Source organism: Acanthaster planci, linkage group LG08 (genome assembly GCF_054643075.1).
Source record: "Acanthaster planci isolate LZ-2023a linkage group LG08, COTS_SCS, whole genome shotgun sequence".
Lineage (NCBI taxonomy): Eukaryota > Metazoa > Echinodermata > Asteroidea > Valvatida > Acanthasteridae > Acanthaster > Acanthaster planci.
In genome coordinates this window covers 14,483,552-14,510,608 of record NC_141784.1, presented here as the reverse complement: position 1 = coordinate 14,510,608, position 27,057 = coordinate 14,483,552, and the positions used below count along the sequence as shown (strand labels likewise).

General features: G+C 38.5%; 1 protein-coding gene across 7 annotated transcripts in view; it reads left to right on the top strand.

The window, feature by feature from the left end:
- The window catches only part of LOC110986061 (phosphatidylethanolamine N-methyltransferase-like), an 84,142-nt gene that overhangs the window by 20,659 nt on the left and 36,426 nt on the right, over positions 1-27,057 (top strand). For all 7 annotated transcript variants that reach the window (XR_015426210.1, XR_015426211.1, XM_022247665.2 and 4 more), the window contains one exon: positions 5,892-6,005. Coding sequence is in view for 5 of the 7 variants with exons in the window: in XM_022247665.2 (XP_022103357.2) it covers positions 5,892-6,005 (114 nt within the window). In the remaining 2 variants the exon portion in view is untranslated. The remainder of the gene's footprint in view (positions 1-5,891; positions 6,006-27,057) is intronic.

The window sequence follows — 27,057 nt, the reverse complement described above, 5'->3', positions numbered from 1 at the left end:
ACTTGTTGATATGGCCGATTATTTGAAAGAAAAGTACGGTTTGTGGCTTGATTTTAGAAGTACCGATGACAACATGGCTCATGGACCGGGAAGACGCATTGGGGCTCGGGTGGCATCATGGTACAAATGGCTCGAGAAGCGGATACCGCTGACACATTTACGATGTATGTATTTTTAATCATGGATACCCAACTTACCGTTGAATATGGAAATTTGGAATAATGATTTAGTCATTAAAAAAGTTGAGTTAAACCACCTACCTACAGAAAATTGAAAGCACAAAGATTTTTAGCCTTTAAAAAAATTAATGATTAAAAAAATGCAACTCCCCCCAAAAGTATGAATGCCTTAATTGTTGGGAAAACAAATTCAGGCAAAACCAAGTTGGTGTTAGATCTGTTGGAAACCGAACAAAGTGAGGGCAGTTATCAGGGAGTTTTTGAAGTAATTGGGATCATATGCCCCATGTTGTTTAAAAACAAAACTTATCTCAAGAGATGTTGGGTGTTTACCAACCCTGGGGTTTATTTATGCGACATTGACCAAGAAAAAGAGAGTTAAACAAAGCGATTGACTAGAGATTGTTTTGGTTGGAACCGAGAAGCTGCTTATTATTGACGACTGTAGTTCTGAGCAGCAGGTTAAATATTGTAAAAAAAAAGTAAAACGAGCGGCATTTGTGGACTCAGCAAGATGGCGTTTTCTAGCCGGCACTATCGACATATGTATTGGTTGTTAACTCAAAAGTATAACTCGGTGCTCAAAGACTGCAGAGAAAACACTGCTTGGGTCAATTTGTCTTATTGCTAAGATCAAAACTCTTTTGACCAAGTATTAGACAAAAACGACGTTGTTCCCGATAAGGAATGCAGGTTCTTGAAACAGCATTTGAGAGATGTGGAATACAGTAAACTGGTGTTTAAGAACAAATCCACCAGTGTATTGGTGTTTATTATAGTTAACAAATTTTACAAAGTAAATTGTCACTTGTGCTGTAGCTGTTGCACGGTTGTTATAGCTCTGTTAAAAATTTCTTGCAATACATTTGATGCAAGAAATTTTAGAGTAGCTGTTAAGTAACGAAAGCAATGCTGCAGTATATCCACTTAGCTTTCGAGCTGGTCATTGCTCTCAACTTAGCATATTATACCTACGAATATCTACTTTTAAAAAGTAAAACACACATGTTTTCTATCAAGTTAGAAATGTTGTGTATTATATAAAATGGAAGACCTCAAAACAATTTTAAACCAGAACTCAGCCCAACCCATACCAAAAACCCAAACTGCACACTCACAAACCTCATGAACAACTCATAAACCCAAATTAATTTCAAGGATCGTCTCTGTGCGATACTTGCCTCTGGAGACTCTAAAAAATACCTCGGGCATGAATTACAGAGCAAGAAAAGCTTTATCGACGTTACTCGGTCAAATTTGGAAAAGAAGTCATCACTACGGTGGATGAAAGCTTGTTGAATCGGGGCCAAGGCCAGGGTCAGTTATTACACACATACAGGTATAACATAACTACTTTTGGCACTGTTGGCTGGCACACAAGATTTATCTAGATATGCAATATCCCCAAGTATTTTATCTAAGAAAAATAACCAACTTTACTTTCAGTTTAACATTGTAAAAAAACCTGGTAAACGAATTCAAATTGGCATAATTACCTCTGGGTTGGCAGGTTTTTCAAAGTTCAATTTGTATATTTCTTTCAACAAAGTTAGAGTACGGATTCCTCCATCATAACAAAAAAAGAAAAATACAAAAACTTTAATTGCTCTCAATACATACGATTCTTCACAAAATTAATTCCTCAATATTTTCAATTATAAAAACAAGATCACAAAAAGGAAAGGTTTAAATGCAGGCTATTAATCCCCAAACAAAATTAAGTAAGATTGTTTGAAGTTCACACAGTTGCCAACAAGTCCTGCAACCATATAAATTTATGAGTGAATATAACCATTTTTCAACAAGAAAGGAAAGAAAAAAACAGGAGTGCTTCAAAAAATGATAATCAGTCGTTTTCCAAGTTCTGAATCACAAAAACTATTCAGTCAGATAGCAACCACAAAAAATCCTCTAATACCGGTAAAATCTGATCAGTAGTCCACCTTGTGTGTTGGAGATATTACTGAATTATTTTCAAAATCATAGCTTTTAATTTGGACTTATGGGATCACCAAAAGTGACGAGAACACTTTTCCTAGTTCTGAATCAAGTTTACCAGTTCTGGATCGTAACAAAAGGTTCTTCAGGAATAAAAAGTAACCATGCAAGATATCCATTTTGCATCCAGAACCATTAGAACAAGCTAATTTTCTAATGAAGAATTTCTTAATTTAGAGAAAATTATTGCGTAAATAAGAATTCCGATGAATCAAAAGGTAGCACTTGCGTAAATTTTTACGCGAGTTTTTCAGCTGTGCATTGAGCTATCAATGATACTATCCACCACACCGCACAGTTGGCGAACCCATTATGTCACATACATGTACATGTATATTTCTGCTGCGTCCATGTAGTTGAGTTCACAACATAGTTGCATGCAGATAATGTGCGATCCGAAACGATCATGGCTAGGGGAAAATGCGTTCAGTTTTTGGCCAATTTTGAACAAACGGAAAACCTAACAGGCATTTTAATTAAACAGACATTAGATTCAAAAGTTTATATGACTGTTGAGTATGGAAACGTATTTGGAATCACATTTACTGAGTGACCTTTCTCCCTGTAAATTTTTGTCGACTTTATGGCTCCCATGATTTTTGACAAACCACTAAAAAATGTCAAAAAGTGTGAATCAGAAATCTGGCCGAAATTTCCTTTCTAGAAATTTTCTGAGAGCAAAGTTTGTACAGAAAGCTTACATTTCACCTTTCAAGCAGAACTGTCTTGGAATGTAGAACTGAAGAACAGCACAAAAGAGGTAGGTTTTTATTTCAAGTGATCGAGAACTAGGAAAATGATTTCAATGAGTACATGTACATGTAGCCTAATTCACGCTACAGAAAAGCTATCCTTTTCGCACAACAATCAATGGAAGTAAGTATGTTCCCTGGGGATAAAGAACTATTCATGAGAGTCACTCATATCCGTTTTCTTTTTTTTTTTCATGGTTCACCGTTGCAATGTTTCATGTGAAACCTAATCAGAAAGTGAAAAGAGGTCAGACAGAATTGTGTGTTCCTCATGTAACCATATAGCCCTTCAGACCAGATAAAAAACTTCATTTGAGGGAGATGTGTGCTGAAATTGTAAGGTACACCGTTCACGATGTGCCCAACTTATCCCATTTTCTGTGGCCAACGCAGCAATCCCATCCACGCAAATTTACTAAGGACCCTTCCACTGAAAAAATCCTGTACCGATGGGTGATCATAACCCATAACTGTTGTATCACTAAATATTAAATAACTAGGTATTTACATATACTTTCTTTTTTTTGGAGGGAGGGAGGTTATTATGCTCTTGATAGGGCATACTATCATGCCTTGCCTTTAATAGTCATTGCTTATTCCATTCTATAACCATCAAATGCTTACAGCATCACACGGCAGTTCCCAAAACAACAAAATGGCAAACCCCCCACCCGCCCGGGTAACACAGACCCACACTCACACCCACTTTCCATTAAAAAACTCAGGCAATCTTGGACAAAATACTTGGAACACCATGTGGTAAGTGCAGTGAAAAATCCCCCTCTCCCCCATTCAATGTTACGGTCATTCATTGGACTAAGATTCGGCTTGGCTTACCCAATGAGAAACAACAATGACAGGGGGAGAGGGGGAGGCATGTTCCAATGATATTTGTCCAGGATTGTAGGTTCTGTACCATGTGTTTGTACACAAATATGATCCATGCCCACAGCACATGCACGTTGCAAGTACTTTGTCACAATAAAATTTGGGGGGAAAGTAAAAGCTCAGATAACTGACTCAAAACGGGCGGCCTCGAACCAGCTTGGAGTGATTCTTTGAGTCCAGAGGGTGACGAGGCCAAGACCAAGTCATTGAGTCGTGAGGTCAAGGCCAAGGCTTTCAAAAACTGGCCTTTAGGCCAAGGCCGGCCCCGAAACCTCCAACACTGGTGACCAGTTCTGTTCAGTATTTATGAAGGAGGGTCAAGGCAAGATATTCCCATACCCATTAAAAAGTCTCACCAGAAACAGTTCTTACATAGCTGGTATCACAGTTGTAGCCCCTAGTAGCTATAATACTTTTAATGCAAATGTGACTCCACTCTTTTAAACAGGTGATAGATCCATCCAGTAAATTATCGTCCAGTTTCCTTCGCTTCAATCAGATGTAAATTTCTTGAACATTAAATTCATGACGATATTATAAACCATTTGGATCAGTATCCCAAGGAACAGTTGTTGGTCCTCTATGATAAATAACATTGCTGCAGAAATGATCTTTCATGTCAAAGCCAACTGACAAGACTAATCAATGATGTTGCTGGAATTGTGGATTCCAAAGCTTAAAGGTCACCATCAGGCTGACTTGATAATAATGGATTTTAGCATGGTATTTGACATTGTACCTTGTTGGTTTAATATCAAGGAGATACACTAGAGGAAAGACGCATCAAAGCCAGACTCATCATGATTTACAAGGAATCACATGGGTTGATACCAAGCAAAACATTGACTGGTTTAGACATAACAATTCTCACCAATCCTGTACGCTATGTGGCCAACATTCATTTATGTAACCTGCTTCCGGCAAAGATTGTTTCAAGTACTCCTGCCCCCAAACAATTCTAGAATGGAATCTCGTCAGAAGATATCCGGACAGCTTCAAGCCTTTCAGCCTTGGATACTGTGGATGTTAACCACTTTCCGCCGGGATTTCTTGTACCGCACAGGTACATGTATTCTTTATACATGTGACTGAGGTCTCCGAAATCGGACAAAGGGATGGTCTTGTAACAAAAGACTGTACTCCAAACAAAAGACCAGGCTGCTGAGCATTACCAAAATTTGTTTACTGTCAATAGTCTAGATAATCCAGCCTTGTTTTGAAACAGTATACCACAGTTTTGGCGCTTTAGCGGGGACAGAAGTGCTCCACCTCCGCAGCGATGAGCTACACAGCACCGCTGCACGCTAATCTGGCCCCTATTGAAAAGAAGTCGGCAGCACACTGAGCCAGTTTCGTGAGCAAAAGAAAATTACGTAACACCGCAAAATCTGGGCTCATTTTACAAGCCGGCAGGCCTGGCTGAAATACTCCAGTGTCAATAGATGTTGTCTGTTAGATTAGAGTAGAAACCAGACAGTCCTTTGTGTGGATGTAAGTGTCCAGTAAATGAAGATAGGAATTTTTAAAGAATTTTGAAAACAGAAAGAAATTATAATTATGCCGCCCCAGCATTATCAACATTGATAACTGCCACTGGCGCGAAGTAGTTAAAAATCTAGTTTAACTGGCTCATTTGAAAATTTAATTTTGCTGCCGTCACTCTAACCCATTTGTATGTACATTGAAGCAGAAGCAGAAGAATTCACCATTGGAAAGTGAGCATCTCATGGGAAAAAGTGTGACCCAGATATAGCAATCGTGCATAGCTCTAAATCATTGTACCTCATGCATGATTTTTTGCGGCTGATAAAGAGTTGTGTAGTTAAAAGTGTCAATCTCTTAGCTGAAGAAAAACCCTCTGGGGAATTAATATGACCCACTTTGTCAAAATAAAAAAAGGCCATTTTTTTTCCAACTACATTTGTTTGCGTTAGAGAGAATAACTCAAGCTCTTTGTGTTGATGTACATGTCTTTCTTAGTGTGCGATCCTAGTAAACAGTATGAAGATGATATGTGGAAGATTATTATTCCAGTTTACTTTCATGCAGATTCTTTGTTTTGTTTTCCAAACAGATGGAACTGCCAGCATTTCTCTCAGTATGTGGAGGCCCCCAGGTTGACTGGTCTGATCGTAATTTAGCCCTGGCTGCTACTAACATTATGTTCAATCCACTTTTCTGGAATATTGTAAGTAATCACTGCATTTGCAGGACTCTTCCAAGTCTCAGGATTTGATTGGTTCCCAGCACAATTTGCAGGGCCATTAAGCATATTGTAATTATCAGATATTACATGTAGTACCATACATGTACATGTGGCACACTGGTTTGCTGCCCTGTGTCTGCAGCGCAGAAATGGGTGTCTCTTTTTAGTTTTATGTTCCCCATTTTTACTCTTGACCAAAGAAATAACACTTTTCTTATTCAAGTGATGGAAGAAACAAAATATTTCAATATCCAAATAAGTTGAATTTCGCCCATCGTTGATCATTCACAAGGTGACAAAATTCAGGCATCTCGCTGTGGGCATGATCTGTAAGTTCTTCTCTCCAAAAACCTGTTCACTTTGTCCACAGTGTCTCTACATGGTATTTTGGTAATGTACATGTAGCACTCTTGCATTTCAATCAAAGTTACACCAAAGAAAGACCCTAACATATAGATGGTCCTATAAAACAATTATGCCATGATGTCATCAGATGTCAAATTACATGCACTTAAAGTTTGATATGTTATACTTTTAAAAATCTATGACTTCCGGCAACTTATTTTTTGTAGCAAGTGATAGAGTAACCTTGGGCCTTCATTTTTTTCTCTGTACGTAAAATCATTTGACCCTTGCCTCTGGTCAAAATGGGATGTGCCTTATTACTTAAAATTGGTATCAGATATGAACTTGCTTTCAACAGTATTATTCTCTGAGCAATAGTATTCCTTAAAACATGTACCAGTAAAAAACATGCATTATTCGAGCGCCCTCTGGTGGTATGTTGAAAAAAATTAAAAACTTTATTTTGATTAATGTCTGTGGTGTGATGTCATCAAACCTTTAATTTTTCAAAAATTGCTAAAAATCAGTTGTAACCCAAAAGCATGCTTACGTTCAACCAATGTTGGCCGACATTGGTGTGACAACCGTCGAGCCGTCATTGTGACATTGTCAGGCAATGTTGGCTCGATGTAAGTTTTTCCATCGGGCCTTCGTAATGCCAACGCATTGGCTGGAGTCAACCATAGATAGATAATTTTGACGTTTGGCAGACAAATTATTACAAACGTTGGCCCGACTTAAGTTTTTCCATCGGGTCATTGTAATGCCAACATGTTGGCCGGACGTTGACCCAACAGATTATTTTGACATTGGACTGACGTACTTGACACAAACGTCGTGCCAACCCTCATTTTCCGGCATTGTTAAAATGTGGTCAAAAGATGTTGGCCCAACATTTTTTCCACTGAGCCGTCGTTAGTCCGACGTGTTGTCATGACATTGTGCAATCTGATTATTTTTCTGCCACGTATTTTTCATAGGGGAAACATTTCCATGACACACTTTTTTCTAGCAAATTACAATCAAACAGACAGTGAATCATATCTCTTTTAAGATTTCTGAAGTAGCTGGATGCATTTTTGCTATCTCAATGATGCCTCAAATCTCCAAACACACTGGTGTACCACGTGGATGTATACTTGTGCAGTGCCATCTTTTTGTAGAGGTTGGGGTAGTATTTCCAACCTGAAAAAAGGAAGATGTCGATGATTGTAGTAGCAAGTTATTAGTTGAGCCAAGATCTCTGTTTTAAGCTGAAAGTGCCACACTGGAAATATTTAGCACAAGTAATTGTGAAATGGTATCCAAATTTGCAGACTCATTTGTAACACACTGATTGTCAGTAATGACGAGGTATACATGTCACGAGAAGATATAAAAAAAAGATTAATAATATTTAATCCCATTCAATTAAACTCTAAAAAATGAATAGTCTTTTTTGATGACTTGTAATAAATAACTACATTGAACATCTGCCCAGACCGACAGACCATATTTTGGACAGATCCAGGGTCCAGTTATCACAACCCCTTTCACAAATGCTTAAGGTCAAAAGCTATGAAGAAGTTTAGTCTTGACCATGGTTGTGACAGTTAAGGCAAAAAAATTCTGCTTTTTATTACATGCCTCTAAAAAATAGGGTCGGTACATGTAGGTCAGAATTTTTTGGATGGGAGGGGTTCTGTGCTGTTCTGTTCTGTTTGAATGGCATGAATGGGGACAAAAGCTTGCCAAAATCATTTCAAAATGTGATACAAACCTGCCTTAATCTATGTACAAATTTCTACAGTCGACAATTCACAAGCAGGTGAACAGTTCACACAATGCCAGTCAGGTATTCATGACAGTATTCATGCATGTAGTGTAATGGACGTTTAGACTGGTTGGCACATTTCCATCATGCCTTCTTTTGCACAGGCATGGTGCAGCGAAAACGAGTGCAGCATTGCTTTGATGCATTGAGATTTGCACGCGTGTTTTCACCACTGCATCAATGAAACATGAAGGGAACTTGTGAAAATAACGGAAGTTTCTTTTCAAAAATTTCAAATATAAGTAGGAAAACACGTAAAAACGACAAGCAGTGGAACGTCAATCTGTGTAGGGCAACACACGATGTTCACCAAAAGGGCATCCACAGCTAAAGCAGAAAAGGGAAATTCATACTAAAAGGCATTGAGGCCAAAAGGGAAATTTGAGCCCTGGGGTTCTTAAAAGAACTGGTGGCACCTAACGTTTCAGACAGTATGCTCTGTCTGTCATCAGGGGACTGTCCACGATTGACAGAGCAAACTGTCTGAAATGTTGAGCACCACCGGTTCTTTTCTGAATCCCACATGCATAAAAAGAGATATATCCATGGTGTTACCGTAAACCTATCCAGTTTACTTACACATAGTTTGTGAAAATGCACTCAGAAACATACACATTTAACCATCTTATGCCAAATAATGTAGGACAGTGTTGGCTAGTGAAGTTGTAACACGTTTAATAGGTGTTCTATGTAAGAATTACTTGAAAGCTGTAATTTTGCAAATTTGTTACCTCTGCTAACCCCTTTAGCCCAAGCTTTATTATACTATAATAACAGACACGGAAGACACATATCACATCTTAAACGTACCATTTGTAGACAAAATACAGCTTGCAAGTACAGAAATTGGAACGCTGTGTCGAATCACACTTGTACATGTTGCAACACTCGCAGCTTACTCTAGACAGCGACGGTTGTAGCAGCTCCAGTATCTGTCATGTTTCCAGATAATAAACACTAAAACCAATACCCAGTGACACGACACAGTTCCTACAATGTCTTCTCCACTAGAAAAAGCAGAAATGATGGAGTTTTCTCCAAAACAACACGGCTTGGTTGCAGTTCACCAATGGTTTCTCAAATCTTGCCTGAATTGTAAGGGTTCTGTGCTGTAAAGTTCAAATTGCCCCCCTCAGCACAGGCAAACCGGAATACAGGGTCACCCCATAGGTCACTTAAGTGGTGGCATGATTGATGCACACCATATGTATCCTCGTGGTTGTACAGTATTTGTATGAGTAGAGGTCATGCGTGCCATGATCATGTATTCAAATTTTATAAACATACACGTTTTATCTCTGGACGTTGTCCCTGCTTTAAGTGTTGGCATGTCGAATTATCTGACTTACATGTAGTAAAAGGTTTTCCGAATCATTCCTTCAAAGTGTGCCTTCATTTTTCTGACACATGTTAACAAATAACCTCATGAAATATTCAATAATTAACCAATACCAGTGAAACCCTGAAGTCATGTATACTGTATAACACTCTGGCAGAATGTTCTTGATGTCAAATAAATGTTCTTGATGTCAAATGAATGTCAAACTCATCACCAAGGTCAGCACAATGCTGGCATATTCCAACATTAACATACATTTGTAACTTTAATACAACGTAATGTCAGCAACTCGACGTGAAATACATGTATACAAACCAATCACCAACATTAGCACACAGTTTGCATGCTGACGTCAAAGTGCATACTGGACCCTAACATTGGCACAATGTCGCCAACTCAACAACATAAACCAATAGCCAATGTCGGCACAGAGTTGGCATGCCAATGTCAACTTGCAAACTGGACGCTAACATTGGTGTAACATTGGTAACTTAACATCAAGTATATAAAATGATAACTAATGTTGGCACAGAGTTGACATGCCAACGTCAAAGTTCATGCTGTATCCTAATGTCGATGCAAAGTCTATGGAAGAAAAGTCTATGGGGATCTAATCTTCCTAAGTCTAATCTTCCTCGGAGTCGATCCTACTTTCAGTCGTACATATAACCCGTACATTTGACCCACACAGACCCCCAACTCAAACTGTATGTGTCTCGCCAAACCACACACGGAAGCCTGTGTCCGGTCTTGGCACAGCGAGGTCAATTACCTCCGCTCACCCTCAGTTTTACCCCATAAGAATTACGTGTAGATTTCCTAGCTATTCAGAGACTAAGTGTTGTACACAACCCAATGTACTGAGAAAGGCTCACCCTTTCCTTTCCCTCGTTGACCAAGTCCCCCGTAGCTCACCCACGAACAGCCTTTCACCCTCCCGCTCCCAAACTTTTCGGACCTTATCGCTCTCCAGAAACTAAGTCAGCGAAGACCAAGTGTGTACAAAATCCCCATAGATTTTTCTTCCATAGACTTTCTACATGTATGAATTATTCATAACCACCCCAATCCAGTGCTCCCATTGGCTAAGACGCAGCCCCAAAAGTCTATATAAAGCGACCAGCTCCAGCGGTCAGCATCGATCATTCCTGAGCGGGCAGCTTTGAAGAAACAACTCCCTGACCATTCATGAGTGTATAGCTCCGATATGAACAACCTTTCTCTCACTCCCAAATAAATAGTCAGATTTGGACGAGCAGTACTTGAGTAATATCCAGCCACACTAGTAGCAGTTGCTCATTGTAAATATGGAGAAGATGTAAATAATTCTTCGGAATTAAACAGTAGTGTGTGTATAAGTCAGTCCAATGACTCTCATTCTTTATGGTAACAACTCCCTACCCCAAGAGAGACGTTACAGTATTTTCAAAATTCGTTTTGTAAGAGCTGTTTTTGCCAAAGTAAAGTTTAGGGTTGTCACAACTTCCCCAGGATTCATAAGACTTGAAGCTATGCATGGTGGAAGTACTAAATTAGGATATGCTAGCGCTTGCACCATGTACAAGAAAATATCTCTTTTATGAGTGTGATTCTGAGAAGAACCAATGGTGAACACTCGATGTTCCAAACAGTATGCTCTGTTTGTCTACAGCGACAATTTCTAGGACCATGCCAGAACACTTCAAAACTTCACCAAGCTGTAATAATTATTATGTACATACACAAAGTCAACAAATAAGTTTCTAGATACCACTCTTTCTTCAGGTCGTTACTGGACACAATTTTGGGTTGTGGGTGGCTTTTAGTTGAAGTTTTTTAGGGAAGGAAATCAACACTGATGTATGGGGGGAACCCCAATTGCAAAACTCCATGTCAGATAGCCACAACAGGGATTCTTGAAACTTACTTTTTGAATTGGCAGTGAATTTACCCAAGTACATGTACGTGAAACCAAAGAATGCACACACCACAGCAGCTATGAATATCTGCATCTATTCCTTTGACAATGTGGTCAGTAGCCAAAACATGCCCCCATTGGTCATTCTACTTGCTTGTGTGGTGCAGTCACCGTCACTCTCTTGTCTGCTTGTACATCATGTTGATGTAGTACTCTAATACTTTTGCGGTACAACAATTTTTCCTTCCTTTAATCTTACCAAAGTACAAATGTACTCACACTCGTGGAAAAGTATTTGACTACAACCTTGTGCTGAAGTGTTATAACCGAGACTCTGTATTATCAGGAATAAAATGAAGAACAAAGAACTGGGACGTAAAAATTCCCTCGTTAGCAAAATATTGTAATGCGCTAGCGTGTGTAAGGGTTGATTAAATGGTCAGGCTTAATGAACAGTATGCAAAAACTGCCTGCTCTATTTTGATTTTGCCTTACCTGAGGACAGGTGTGTACATGTAGCTGTTAAATAATTTTACATGGCACCAGTATTTTACTCCCAGGTTTCAAAAGGCTCCTCAGTAGGAATGAACAAATTGTGTCCAGCAGTAAAATGTTTCCATTATCAGTATGAAGAGTAGCAGATTGTTTGTGTGTGCAACATCTCTGTCACAATCTGTCAACTGTTTCCTAATCTATACATGCCCACTGGAAGGGGATAAAAAATAGCAGTGTGTGTTCAATATAACCGTAGTCCAGTGGTCATCCAGTCAAACCTTGTTAATACGTGTACATGTACGTGTAAGAGGTCTTGTTGGACTTTGCAGATTTCCCTATAGTTTAGCTTCATACTGTGAGGAACATATACAGTGTATGTGGACTTGACTCAGTAATTTTGGCAAGAAGTGGCAGAGACATTGGCAACTGTTTATCAACTGTGGTGTGGCCCCTGCGACTTTGAAGTGTAAACATTCCAACATAAAGAGCTGCAAAGTGCATTAGTCTTGGGCAATGAGATGTTTGCCTGTTAATGATGTGCACAACAGCTAAATCATCACAGTGAAACAGCACTTGTTGATTGGATAGCACCTGTCTCCAACACTGTATGGTGACCAGAATGGGATAAAATTCTAATAAGGCAATGGACGGTTGTATTCAATGCAGGTCTGGTGGCCATCTACCTGAACCCACTGTGAACCGAAGCATGCTCCATATCCAATGCCTGCCACTGTATTGGCGTACAGTTGCAAGGATGAATTTGTTTGCTACTCTTCACCCAAAAATGAGGAAACCCCGTTGAGATGTTTGAGGAATTCGACCCACATGAGTATGTCCTGTCGTGCCTTATGAGTAAGCCAAATTTTGGGATTGGACTTAGTAACTGCTGTGTAAATGCAATACAACAGCCCATAAATGTCCACCCTGGTGCAGTGCATGGCCAAAGATGAGAGTAATTGATCCTTGAGTGCGTTGACTTTGACCCGGACCTGTCGGTTCCTTGTGACAGCATCGATTTCTGAACCCAAATACGTTAATTTCTGAAGTGGACCTTCTGTTTTTTCTTGTACAATGGGCACGCCAAGCACTGTGCATACTGATTCAAATACCTGCACGAGTGCTTGGCTTATCTGAACTAGGTCCGACGAATAAGAAATCCTCAAGATAGTGAGTGATCATCGAAGCGTCTGCAATCTCCTTCACTTTGAAACTCCAGAAACATGAGGAATTTCTCAATAAGGGAATATGAAATGGAACATCCTATGGGCAAGCATTTGTCATAACATGGAGCTATAATAATAGCGGCCCTCAAATGTGAAACCCAAAAGGTCGTTATCTGAAGGGGTCACTAGAAGTAATCAAGATGTTAGATTAATGTCAGATTTTGCCAACTATGCCCCATGTCCTACTGTCATAGTGCACTGCCTCATAAACTGAGGCATAATGTACTCTGGAATTGTGCTTATCAATAAAATCATTTATTGATTACCCTTCTGGATAGGATAGATGGTGGATGAGCCTGAATGTATTAGGTTCCTGTTTAGGTACAAAACCGATAGGTGAGCACTGCAGTGTTGGGAAAGGAGGGGTTGAGAATGGATCAGCAATTCTGTGGAGGTCTATTTCCATTTGTATGTTTTCTCTAACAATGTGACAGTGAGCAGAAGCTGAGGGTATAAGGCAACTTCCCTGGCAGCACGCTCCTACCTCTACTGTAAAACAAAGATCTTAATTGATGTTGGAGGGATGAAAGGAATTCCCAGAGAAAACCATAGTAGCCAGTGTTGAATGTCTGGCATGTTCGGTAGACATAGCAGTCTGACTTGGTTTACAATTTGTGTTGCCCAGAGTGATCAGAGGGCTCATGAACTTGAACGCCCTTATGCCAAGAGTAAGGGGAACAGACAGTTGTCTACTTCCCAAGTTTGCAAACAGCAGCCCATGGCATGGATAGAAGCATGTGCTACATTTGTGGACATTATTTGTATGCGTGGTAGTGGTAGTGACATCCTTGCTGCCCGTTGAGTGCAAAACAAATCCTGACGTGTTTTGTAACTTTATTATCTAGGGTTGGGCGTTAAAAGTGCTTGAGCCATCCAGACCAAAAGTCATGGAGGAAACTGTTACAGCGTCGGCCACAGTCAGCCATAGCTCGGTATTTATTACTCCCCATAAGCGCGTGGGATTGTGCTCCTGCTGGAGGTGAAATTGCTCATCATATTTTTGCCAGCCAAGCCTAGGAAACTGGTGGGCCGGAGGCTTAACAGTCTCGACATAGTTCAACAATTCAGGGGCACGCTGTGGATGTTTCTACAGGTCAATGGACATAAATGTACATGTATTGCATGCAGAGGCCCATTTGTCAACTGTATCAATATTTTTATCACATATGGCCGATGACTTGCGAACAACCATTCTGTCGCCCTCAAAAAGAAGAAGAACTTCCTCATCTCCTGCCCGAGCAACTGTGGCTGCTGCTGGCTCTTGATAAAGCACAGCCATATCTACAAAGCTACTATTCCTAAGTCTTTCCTTTAATGGCCAGTGGTACATGATACCCTAAAAGGGTCACCACTGATGGTAGCAGTAGGCCTACATGTACATTGTCTGTGCTGACCATGCTCATATTTGAACTCGTTGCTAAATCGGTACCTTGAGATAATTTACCCTGTGGGCCTTGCTGGAACTGGACCTTTTGGGCAGGTGGTAAAGTAGCTTGGTACCATCACAACCAAGGGCCTAAAAAGATGGAGTTGTTTGGCCACATGGATATTGCCTATGTCTGAAGGAAGCTAGAAGCATACAAGTTAGAGAACACGGTTGAAGTGAAAGCATCTGCTGAGAAATTCCAGCTTGGATCTGATTGGACGTACCAGCAGCACAATGACCCCAAGCACACCACCAAGGTAGTAAAGCAGTGGTTCAAGAACAGTGATATCCATGTACTAGGATAGCCAAGTCAAAGTCCTGACCAAAATCCAACAGAGAATCAGTAGAGAGTGCCAAAGACTTGAGTGGTGGCCAGGAGACCATCCAACCTGACCCAGCTGGAGGCTTTCACCAAGGAAAAGTGGACCAACATCCCACAGGAGACATGCAGAAAGCTTGTGGACACTTTATAGGAACTGTCTAGAGGTAGTCATCATGAAAAAAGGGTACGCCATTGACTATTAAGAAAAGACAATGGACTATGTAAACCTGGGGTATGAAAACTTTTGAACAGGAGCAAAAAAGAAACCCGGGCCATATCTATTAGTATGCAAAAGAACTTTAGCCAATACACATGTCGGTTTGTGTATTACAACAAATAGACAAAAGATATAGTGGAAGTACCAACATAATAGCTTTTACAAATGAGTTTAGAAAAGTGAGTTATTTTCCAAAGGTTACAAATACTGTTGAGCCGAACTGTACATTTTTATGTACCTGTACATGTGCATGTAATGCAAACTCGGTGTAACAGGAAGCTACTCCCCACAGCAATGTTATCCCTTCTACCAAACACCTTAATTGAACACAGGACACAATCTATTGCCAAATTTGCTGCTTATAAATAATTTGATCATGAAGCGATAAAATTTATTGCACAGAAAAGAAAGAAAAACAAAGACTTGGGACCTAAAACTGTCCTTGTTTTAAACATGACGTATTTACAGCGCTCTGATCAGTGTTTGACTGTAAATAAGTTACAGTGTAGTTGGAAAGCCAGATTTACAAGCCATTACTGAGGTGGCACAATGTTTGTGAACAGTCGGTACACTGGCGTTACATGCCTCTTCAGCCAATATGTTGTGATTTGCCAAATGCACGCATGCATCAATCTGAAGAATGTACCTGTGAGTGCGGTGCCACGGCAGTTATGGCATCGAATTTGATTACTGCTTGCCATAATCTTATCAGTTTTGATTTTATTGTACTTTTTAACTATTATCATTCCTATTTATAGGTCTATTATTCTTCATACATTGTTTCTTTGGTGAAATATTTTAGTTTCCCTTTGATACCGTACATGTATATCCTTGAGAAATGCAATTACATCTGTAACTCAAACAGATCTTTCTTTTTCTCAGTGATTCTCTTGTCATTTTAGTTTTCTACCTTCAATGTTTTTTGTTCCATTTTAAGGTTGGATTAATTGGCTTTCGAGCTACAGTGGTTTATTTTCACTTTTATTAATCCTGGCCACCTTAAAGTGGATTCTTTTGGTTTGTTGTTTGATGTTTGTCTTTTTCTTTTTAATATATATATGTTCTAGTTTGTTTTGTTCATTCTTGTTTGGCCGAATGAATAATAATAATCTGCATGCACTGTAAGACTAAAAGATGCTGATAGATTTGATGAACAGTGTTCTAATAAATCATTGGGGATGCAATCCACTAAAAACCTGTATTTAATGAAATATGCACCCATAGAGAACAGCACAAAATTGGACAGAAATGTAGCCTACCAACTCTTGAATCCTGTAAACTCGTATCCAGGAAAATTTATACCTGAGACAACTCGTATTCTAATATTTACTCCCAAGTCAATTTGTACCCAGATCAACCCTTACCCAGGTCAACTTGTACCCTGGTCAATTTGTACCCACGACAACTAGCACTCCATGCTTAGAACTGGGGGCACTATCCCATTTGATGAGTTTCTCTGGTGACTTGTAGGGTTTCGTTTTCAATTAAACTCTGTGATGGTCTTAAGTCAAGTTGACAGTGCCCTCAGTGTTTCATTTATACAACTTGTGCGCATATTTGAAGCATCTACTAAAAGTAGAGTGAGTTGCTGATCGTTACAGATTATGAACTCTCATTAATGAAAAATGTGGAAGCACATTTCATTTATTTATTTTTTAATCATAGGCTGACTATAATATCTTTGAATATACTCTTTTATATTTAGGCAATGGATGTTAAACCATCACAGGCAAATTTAACCAATTATGACACTTTGCCAGGCACATGCACAGTAACTGGTTTGGTCTTCTTTCTGTGACAAATCTTAGTCTGGTTCTATGCCAACATAGCTGTTGTGATTTCATATTCACAAGATAGGAATCACACCATTGTACAATTTCATATTTTTTCCTTTTTTTGGCCCCCAAAAAAACTCCAGAGCTACGAATCAGAAAAAGAAAATGTAAGACTCTGTAATTAAATGTCAATTTAACAATACCAAAAGAAGAAAACTCTTAATTTTGGGGGACAAAAAAAAGGATGCTAGATGGGATTGGACGCACCTTGAAGCATATCGTATATGTGATCTCAAGATGTGCCACTTGCACTATCTACTAGACCGCTGATCCTACTTGGAATGAAATGCAATGGGAATTTGATAAGCCACATAAGCTTACTTGTGGAAACGTATCAAAGGGAGCATTGTTTACTTGCAGTTGGCTAAATAGCATTGAGTTAAATTTGTTGAATGTCCACTGTCTTATATTAAAGCAAGTTTTGTGAAGTTAATATCAGGTGTATCAGTTTTAATGTGCTGTATTAAATGTAACATGTATGTAAGATAATGGATTAGTTAGGCTCAGCTAGGTACATACATGTATATATGTATGTACTCGGGTTGCTAAGTTTATGAATCAATAAAAGAAAAGTCATTGTGTTGAAAAAGCATTTTTCATTTGTCGAGGTACCTTCATGAATAAAAACTCAAAAAGGTAATGTTGATTTGCATGACTAGCAATGCTTATTATATGATACGGTATTCGTGGATTTTTCATTTTCCCCATATCACACCCCTGAATACCTGCATATATTCCTGTCATCTGATTGGTGATCACGTCAACCGAATTATTTGTTCCATTGAATGGTACCCACTGAATAGAACTTCATTTCTCTAGACTGTTTGTCACCCCATTTCATTTGCATGTATCTCATTCCCAGTAGGAAAATAATGTAGTGATGGTAACCAGTTTAACATTGCATGGTGACAACTTCAACACGAATCTGTTTTGCATACTGATGGACGTCAATACGTTAGTGGGACCTGTTCTCCTAAGAGAAGAGGATTTATGCAAATATTGTATGAAAAAATATTGAATGTTTCAATTACATGTACTTCCAATTGTAAGAACAATTTCATTCGGTGACTCATAGAATATGCAATTCCTCAATTGCCTCATGGAATAGAACATTTCATCCATTACCTCTTGAAATTATTCTTACCATAGCATGAATCTGAAACATTTGTTGCATACTGTCTTTCATTCTTTAGGGTTGGCCGACCCCCTTTAAATTGTAGTTTGATTTCAGCTGAACAAAGCCTCTCATATATGCAGTGTTTGGTCATGCACCTAACTTTTCACTTTGGTGGCACATGGAAAGACACCTTGTAATAGAAACTTGTCCAGTTGAAGGTCGTGTGAGATGAGTGAGACCTCATTGAATTTCGATTGTCGGACGAAAACATCTCGAGTGTGAGCTAAGTGAGAGTGTATAGTTGTCCGGTACCAATTAATATTCCTAAGATCCTAATGCAGATCAGTCAGTAAATCTCAGTTCCAGTGGAATCAGGTTGAAAGTTGGCAGTCAGAGCTAATTGATCGTAATAAACAATTGCTCCCAATTTCTTGCAACACTCAGCCTGGAAACCATCCAACAATCAATCTCATCAAAATAACAGTGAGTAATCATTACTTTTATTTTGTGTCTTAACTAATTGTTAAATGCTAAAAATGATTGAGTTGACTTTAGGAATATCATAATTATTGTGTTCACAAAATTTGACAATAAGAACATGGTGGTTGTCCTTAAAAAGGAAATGTTGTGATATGTGTAAACATTAATTTAGAGAGAGTGTTGTTTTGAGATTAAAAATTAAGATGTTCGATCAGAATTCACTATCTGTACATATTTATTTTGTTGCATAGTTGACAAAAAATCAATGTTGAAGAAGCCAGAAGTATTGAAATAACATTGTTAAAGTTGTTGCTTGTAGATTGGCTGGTTTGGCCCTTGAATTTGTATGCATTTTGCTTTAAAAATGATTTGATTCTGTAAGGGTCCAAGTGACTGTTTGATGTACATGTTACTAGTGAAAATACCAGGGTTTAAATCTATTGGATGGTCGCTTGTCTTTAATTTGGCTATTTTTCCTCCAAGAATATATGTAATTTGCAAACCTGGGGTTATTACTGAAATGTACAAATTTAGATTTGGAAAAATTATATTGCATATAATGATGACAGTGGTCCGGTCAACTTGAAGTGGCTTCTTTCTAGCAAACCCATGAACCAATTGTTTGTTTACATAGGATTACTTTGATGGCAAATCCTACAGAATCCACCAAGATCCTTTTAAAAGCCCTATTTGATAACAAGCAGGCATCTCTGTACTCATCATGGTACATGTACATATATTCAAACTTGTCAGGTGCCCATTTGTTCAGCAGTTTTCAGTGCATGCATTCATAAGGAGTGAATTCAACAACATACTCCAAGTACCACTCGCAATTGTGATGTTTCAGGAGGACCAAGAAAGACTACAAAGAAGGTAGTAGCTTTATAAAAATTTATTGTATTATTAATAGCTATAAAGCTATGAATTGGCTGGCCTGACTGTTTTTGCTAAGCAGAAATTAAATTGTTTGTTACAAGTGGACGGAGTGTGATGTCATACGCTCTGACAGGTGCTTGATCCATGCTACAATTCCTGGCCATTTAACGTTCCTGCATTGTTTTGTACCACCACCTCCCCTTCCCTCTCTTCTACATGTAGATGCTGAAGTGCCCGAAGAAGTTGCCATCACAGGGCAGTAACAAGAAGGAGATTGTCATAGAGATCAAAGTTGGCGTGTGAGGGGTCATCTGGTGTCTAGCTTTGACGATGTCCAAGTGGTCGACCGCTTCCACCATTGGATGCAGGCTGTCTGGCACAAGTGCCAGGCACTTGGCCTGCAGGTTCTGGTTACCAGGCTTGGGCACCCCTCCATCACACCATGGAGGAAGGACACAGAACGAGTTTAAACTACCCGGGTTATAACATCTGGCCCATTACTGCTTTCTGGCATGCCAGAGCGAGCTCTTGCTATGCATCATCTGTTTCACAACCATGAAGTCCCTTTATACCCTGGGATAGCTGCCGCAACATTTCGCTGGTAATATACATCGTTAAAACTGTGTGTAGGGAAGTGTAGGAAATTCAATATTCATGTTTTGTTGGTGCTTGACATGATCTCACAGCAACATCAAATTTAATGATTGTGCAGTGTTAGGCCATGTGCCCTAAATGTTCATGCAGTTATTACCCTTAAGGAACGCTTTCTTCTGAAGTTCGTTTGGGAATAAATTGCCAAGTCATTTATAGGATTTTATACAAAATTGTATTTTACAAGCTCTCATGATCACTCCTTGTGATGAAATAGCGCATTTTGTTTGTTGTGAACTAAGCTTTTGAGGGGTGGTCAACATGTTGTTGGCCAGTCTTAGCCAAATTCGTACCAAGTCCTTGAAAACTGATGTATTGGAGGGAGGAAAATAAAAGTGTAGTCAAACCTCATCAAAGCAATGCTTATACATCATTCTGCTTATAAAAAGGAATTTTTGGGGTCCCAATCCTTTGTTTTTCATTGTTTGTATTCCTTATAATAGATGTACATGTACAAGGTTCCTGTTATAACAAGGTAATTTGCCTAGTCCGAAGGATCTCTTATTAACGAGGTTTGACTGTACAAACTTTGCATGGATAATGGAACAGAGTATCAATATGATATAAAACTTTACTCATGATGGAAAAAGTAGGCCTAATGTCTGAAGAATCTTTCTCTCTCTGCTTCCTGCTTACAGCAATACATTGAAGTTACTTGCAAGCAAAACCCTACAAGTATTGCTAGGACATCACTGGTCCCACAAGTCCGACTAAGCTGCATGCAGCAATCAGGCATTTTTGGAATGTTTTGTATTATTCATATGACCGGGCTGTGATGATCATCAAGCACTTTGAAGTGTCAGAGTTGTTACTCCTTCTGTGTCCTTCCTCCATGATCACACAGAATAGACTGCTTGCTCTATGTAAATAATAAAACAAATTACATGTACATGTATTTAAATAAAACCCGACGAAATCCCCAAATCAAACCATTAACAGGCAACTTGGAAATATGTAAAAATATTCAGAAAACATTGAACAACCCCCTTAAAATGTGGAGAAATCTATTCAAAGTTTCAATTTTAAAAATAATTGAAACTCCTCGCAGGCTTGGCCTGAAGCTTAATTCCTCCAAGTTCAACCCATTAAAATGCCTCTTGAAAATACTCTAAAACTAAAAACTTGAACCAGAGTTCCACATGTAAAAGACTTCTCCTTCCCCCCGAAAAAACGTCAATTACATTACAATCAACAATTTTCCTTGTAATTTAATCTTTACTTTGCTATCCAAATTTCTCAGTTAGTCAAAGTGTTTCAATTTATTTTGCAATGCAATTTGCCTGTACATGTATTACGCAAGACTATTTGCCCTCTCAGGTGTACAAAACACCATGGACCCCCATGCAGGCAACAATTGTTAAATGTGTAACTGTTGCACAGTCCATGTCAAGCTCCATGTAATGTGCTGTTCAACTCAATGCACTGCGCCATTTTAACACTAAAATCAAACGCACATCTGACTGATTGTTAATTCAAAAGCGTCATGTACTCGGCCTGTGTATTGATCGACACTTGTTTAAAAGCATGTACACAATTTTAAAAATTTCCATTCTTAGTGTAAGCCCTCTGATTGAAATAAGCTCAAACAAAGCTAATGCTCACTAGATAACATCGCAGAATGGTTGAACACAGATGTTACCTGGTTTTGCTATGTGCATGTCTAACATCCCGTTTGTTTTTAATGTGAACCATGGAAAGGCTCCTTTACCATCGTTACTGTGTCAAGTTTTTCCTGAAGAAGAATTCATTATCACACAAAATAATGTAGTGAATCTGTGTCCGACATACCACAAGGCTAAAGGCCTCGTGATAACTGAGAGTGTCCTGGGTATGACATGATCCAGATTCCCACCTCTATGCAAAATTCATGTGCAATTTTACACATGTAAGCCCAGATGTTATAGGTTTTTGTGAACAGCATATCCTGAGTTAGAAGCCATGTGTTCCAAATCCATTTTTTGTAGAAAAAGCTTGAGTTCTGACTGTGGCACCTCTTTTGTGGGATCAGTAAATACACATACAGTGTATTAATTGGTTCATGCACAGGAATACATGTATAGATATTGAGTGGTTTTCATCCCTTTATTGCTAACCCTTGGACCCTTAATCAGAAAAGATGGTATCTATCCAGACAAATCTTCCCAAAGTGTAGTACATGCAACTTCTTCCAAATTACTTTTGTAAATGAGGGTAATGCAGTTTGGTCTCTTGCTACCGATACATGTATGTGCAGAGGTTCATGCAGTCTAACCCAAAGACATAAGGGGGAAACCTCTTCTACCAGAAGATTTCAGGACTTGGTGAAGAGGAAAAGTAAAGCGTACAATGCGTCCCAAAAGGCTTGATGTGCATACATGTATTTTTTGCCTATAATCCTTACTGTGCTTTTGTGTAGTTGCCTCCATCTCACCTGCTTATTTCTGGATGCGTACACCAAAAGAAGAATACCGTGTGCCACCATCTTGTTTGTTAGGGTGAAGAGACAGTTGTTTTGTCCTGACGTTTTTTCAATGATCTGTGTTCTTTGTGGGACAACTCATGGAATCAAATAGGCATGAGCTGTTCCACAAAAACCAAAGAATCAAAGAGGTAAGATGATGGCCAAGCTAAAAGTGATGCCATCCGAGTTGAGTTTCCTTGTTGTCATACATGTAGCGTCTGCATTCTGCACTGCTTTTGGATTAGAAAATAAAATTTCGTGCAATACAAAATCATAAAGATCAATAATTGATTTGGAATAATTAGGCATTTGTATACACCTTTTTTCATATCTCAAACCAAAAAACATCTCCTTATGCAGGCTTGTTTCAAGCAGATTCCAGAGACTTGAAAGCAGCTGATATGCCCAGTAGTTCAATATAGAATCCATCCTGAAATATGGAAATAGCTTTTCAACAAACAAGTGCATCCCACTTTTTTCTATTTTGAGGGCCCAAAGTCATACTATTTTGGGGTTTTGTAACATTTGGAAAGAGTAACCTATTTCCTATTTAATTCCAAATATTTTGCAGAGTCACATTTTAAAACATCATTTTCTCAGCATTTTTTACGATAGCATTATTCGTGCCTAGTCTGAAATGTTGAAACATTGTTGGGAACAAAGATTCAAAGCTGCCAGAATAATGCCACATTGTCACCTTATACTTTTACCTTAATTGTTCCATGTATATGCCATTGGAAAGCTCCGTTTCTGCTGAACTCAAAAATACCTCTGCTTTGGAAAACTCCGACTCTCAGCTCATTTTGAGGCGACAGGGCACCATTATCAATGTGCTGAGATATTGTTCTTCGTAATAATGATGTATTGATACAAAATTTGTTGAAATAAAATGTGAAGAAACCTTCGGGACAATATTTCAACTTAAATGAGAAGCTGTTATAATGATAATGTAAAATACTGTGCATTACTGTGACCGATTTTGTATGCGGTTTGTTCATCAACAACCTGCTGGCTGGTACGACTGAATATTTGATCAAAATTAAGGTCGAATACTCTAGTCAATTATTCAAAGTGGCTCAGCCCTAGATTGTGCATATGTAGATTGTAGCTGTTTGTGAGGAACAAGTTAACAAATACATGTACAAAAATGTAGTTTCTATCATCTTGGTTTTGCATTTGTCAACTTGGTTCTTGTGTACCAATACCATTCTTGTCTCTTACCTAATGTGCTTCTGGTGAATATATACCCCCCCAAAGAAAAAGAACATGAAGAAATTACTTGTTCATCACATTGAGCATTTAAAGTACATGTATGCACATAGGCTTTTACAATACTTTGCTAAAAAATAATATGGCACTTTCCCAGAAAACCTTGTCTTTTATCCATCTTAGTTTATAGGGCAGCACTGAACAAATTGAAAGTTATTTCCTTTTGTTTGTCTCATTTCAGTTTTTGTGTGGTAAATTTCATGATTGTTAAGTTCATGAACTTTATTTGTTTTAGTTCTATTATACTGGGATTTGTGTTACGCACATAAGTACAAGGAAACTCTGAATTAAGTAACAGTTCAATGTATATACATCACTAATTTTCCCTTGGAGGGGTTTAATAGCCAACAGAAAGTGAAACATGTCCTATACAACCAAATCCAGTGGGGCAATAGTGAAGCATTTACTTAGCTAAAACATACATTTTTTACCAGTCTTGCAGGTTTGTGCACAAGGTGTCAAGTTAGCTTTAAAAAAATCGCCAGAAAAAGCATCAACTTGTTTGGGTACCACAGTTGACATATGTAACAGGATAGGAAGCTTCCCCAGTATATACATGTATTACAAATAAGAAAAAGCCAAACATTTCTACATAGTCATCTTGATGTTCTCCTCTGTCATTGCACTACATAAATGAAGGAAAAGTGAAAAATTGGACTTACTGTTGATAGATACTAATGATGGGATTGAGCATACAAGAACTGCACAGCAAGAAAGCAGTGGCACTGCATTAGAATGTTCAGCCTTGGTGTCCACTAGTCCATATGACCTCTTCTCCCGCCAACAGGTCCTTTTCTATAATCCACTGTGCATAATTGATGACATCACCTACAGCTTACATTTGTCTTGATCATCAACATAACAAAGAAGAGTAGAGAAGCTTACATCTTACTGCCTCAGGTAGCATGCCAGTAAAACAAACACAATGCATACAATAGAGGGATCTTAGCTAGCTTGGGCATCAACCCAGGGTATTGTGCACATGCACATTCTTCCATTTCATTGTCTTGTTTCCAAGCAAATAGCAAAGCTGTTACCTAAGAGAGTTTTCATGGTTTGGCTTAAGCAGTCCATCAATACTTTTCCTTTTTGTTGGGCAAGGTCCATTGTGTATCTTGTCTGTGTTCAATACTGGTGTTGCCTTGATAAAACCCAACAGGAACAACTGCACATGTATACATGTATGCATATGTAGTACCATACCCTTCACATTCATATCCTCAGAAAACTTTAAGCTACTATGAAGTCCAGCAACATTATTATGACTGACAAAATGATTATTTAAACTAAAGTTCTATGGATTAAACAGCAAGTCTAGATTTTTACAGAGTGGTGATTGGTTTTCTCATGATCATGGCTTGTGCAGTGCTTGTGTACTTGTAAACTTTCTGTCAGAGATAAGTGTATAATAGAGTTAAGTGTATGTACGGAAGTTGCAGTTAAAATCACACAGCATTCCTTGTACAGACCAACACAATTCTCCAGTAAGTTATATGGGTGTACTGGCAAAGGGCAAACCTTAGTTTCCAAATTTCATAAAAGTAAGTTTCAAATACTGCTCGGAATTTAGGCTTTGACTTCTAGACTTTAGACTTTTTCAAAATTTCCAGTAATTTTCATGCAAGTACACTTTTCTCAATTCCCGCCATATTCTATTGACTGGCAAGCACCCTTGTTAATAATTCAGCTGTTTTGCCCCATGCAAAGATGATTGTCCTCTAGTTGCCTAATCCAGCTCATTCTAAATCCATGTGTTGCATCTTCTGGCTGCATTGGATTCTATTGTGTACTACATTGATCTATTTGTCATTGTGGCCTTCATGCAAGCATCTTACAAGAAAGTCTGTGGTGAGTATAGTGAATGGTTAATCATGAGAACAACGCAGCAGGTCCTTTTGTACTTTGTAGTCATCTTTGAGGTGAAAAGGGCATTTCCTTTCCTTGATAGATACCTGATTTAGTAGTTTCAGCATTGACAGTTTGGGGATACTGTCACTGCACATACAAGACTGAAAGTTATCAGAATTTGCCTGAAATACTATGGTGCAGCGGCCACAATACTACTTACACATGGATTTCCAACTAGTACCCAAGTTTAATGACCTTGCTTTCATGAGAAGAATTGTTGCATACAAAGTTAATAATGTATACATGTAACATGGTGTATATATAATGTAATCATTATAATGTAATTTTGGTTTCATTATTTCCGAAAACAACTTTTTGTAATTGTTAGCAAGAAATAATACACATGACCCATGGGGTTCTCTAACATACTGACTGTCGACTATGAGTATACCTGAACTTGTAGTAACAGGTGTACCAGATTCGGTCACTACGAGTACTATATATATACTTGTAGAAAATGGAAGGATTTTGTATTGAAAATTGAATATACTGACATCACTGATAACACAACAAATGCGCTGCTTGCAGTGGTGAGGACAGCCATCTACGAAATGATTATGTTCAAATAGTTTTGTTTTGTGTTTTTACTGTTAGAATTAAAATTGGTAATTGGCAAAATTTGAAATGCCCTGTCACCTGGTTGACTTAATGTACAATGAAAATGAAAAAAGACAATACTATAATACCAAGACAGCTTTGCATTTTGACTTGTGGCTTTTCATAATGGTTTAATCACATTGGTGTATCCAGCTGGGGGGGGGGAGTAGGAGGACAGTTTGCCTGCCTCAGGCCTTATTTTCAGTAAATGAAAGTGCCAAGTGAAGCAAAAAAGGAAAATAAATTATCAATTTGCCCCACCCCAATGCAGTTGCTCAATCAGTTGTAATCAATGATCACTCATCCTATAAATAATAGTTGAATAATGAGAGTGAACAAGTTTTTCCACTTTCCATTTTTGAGAAATCTGGTACATGACATGTATTTTTTTAAAAGACACATTTGTCTGAAGCTGTTTATAAAAACCCAGTGGCTTGTAAAGCATCAAAGTGAACAAATTGTTTTGATTTCTTGATAGTTCTGATATGATGTTCTGATATATCATAATAGTTAATTTAGTACAGTTCATTAGGGCACATGGTATTCCTTACTTTCAACACTTAGTTGTGTAATTTTGTAATAATCAACGTGGCAGGGACAGCTCAGTGCACACAATACACAATACAATGTCAATGACAGTCCAGACTTTCAGAGAAATGTAGTATACATGTATATTGCAGAACTGGTATGGAGAATTAGAAAAGTTTGTCATCCCTTTGCCAACCTATGAGTTACCTCGTAGTGACATAGTACAAGATAACTCGTAGCTAGTGGAATAATCAAC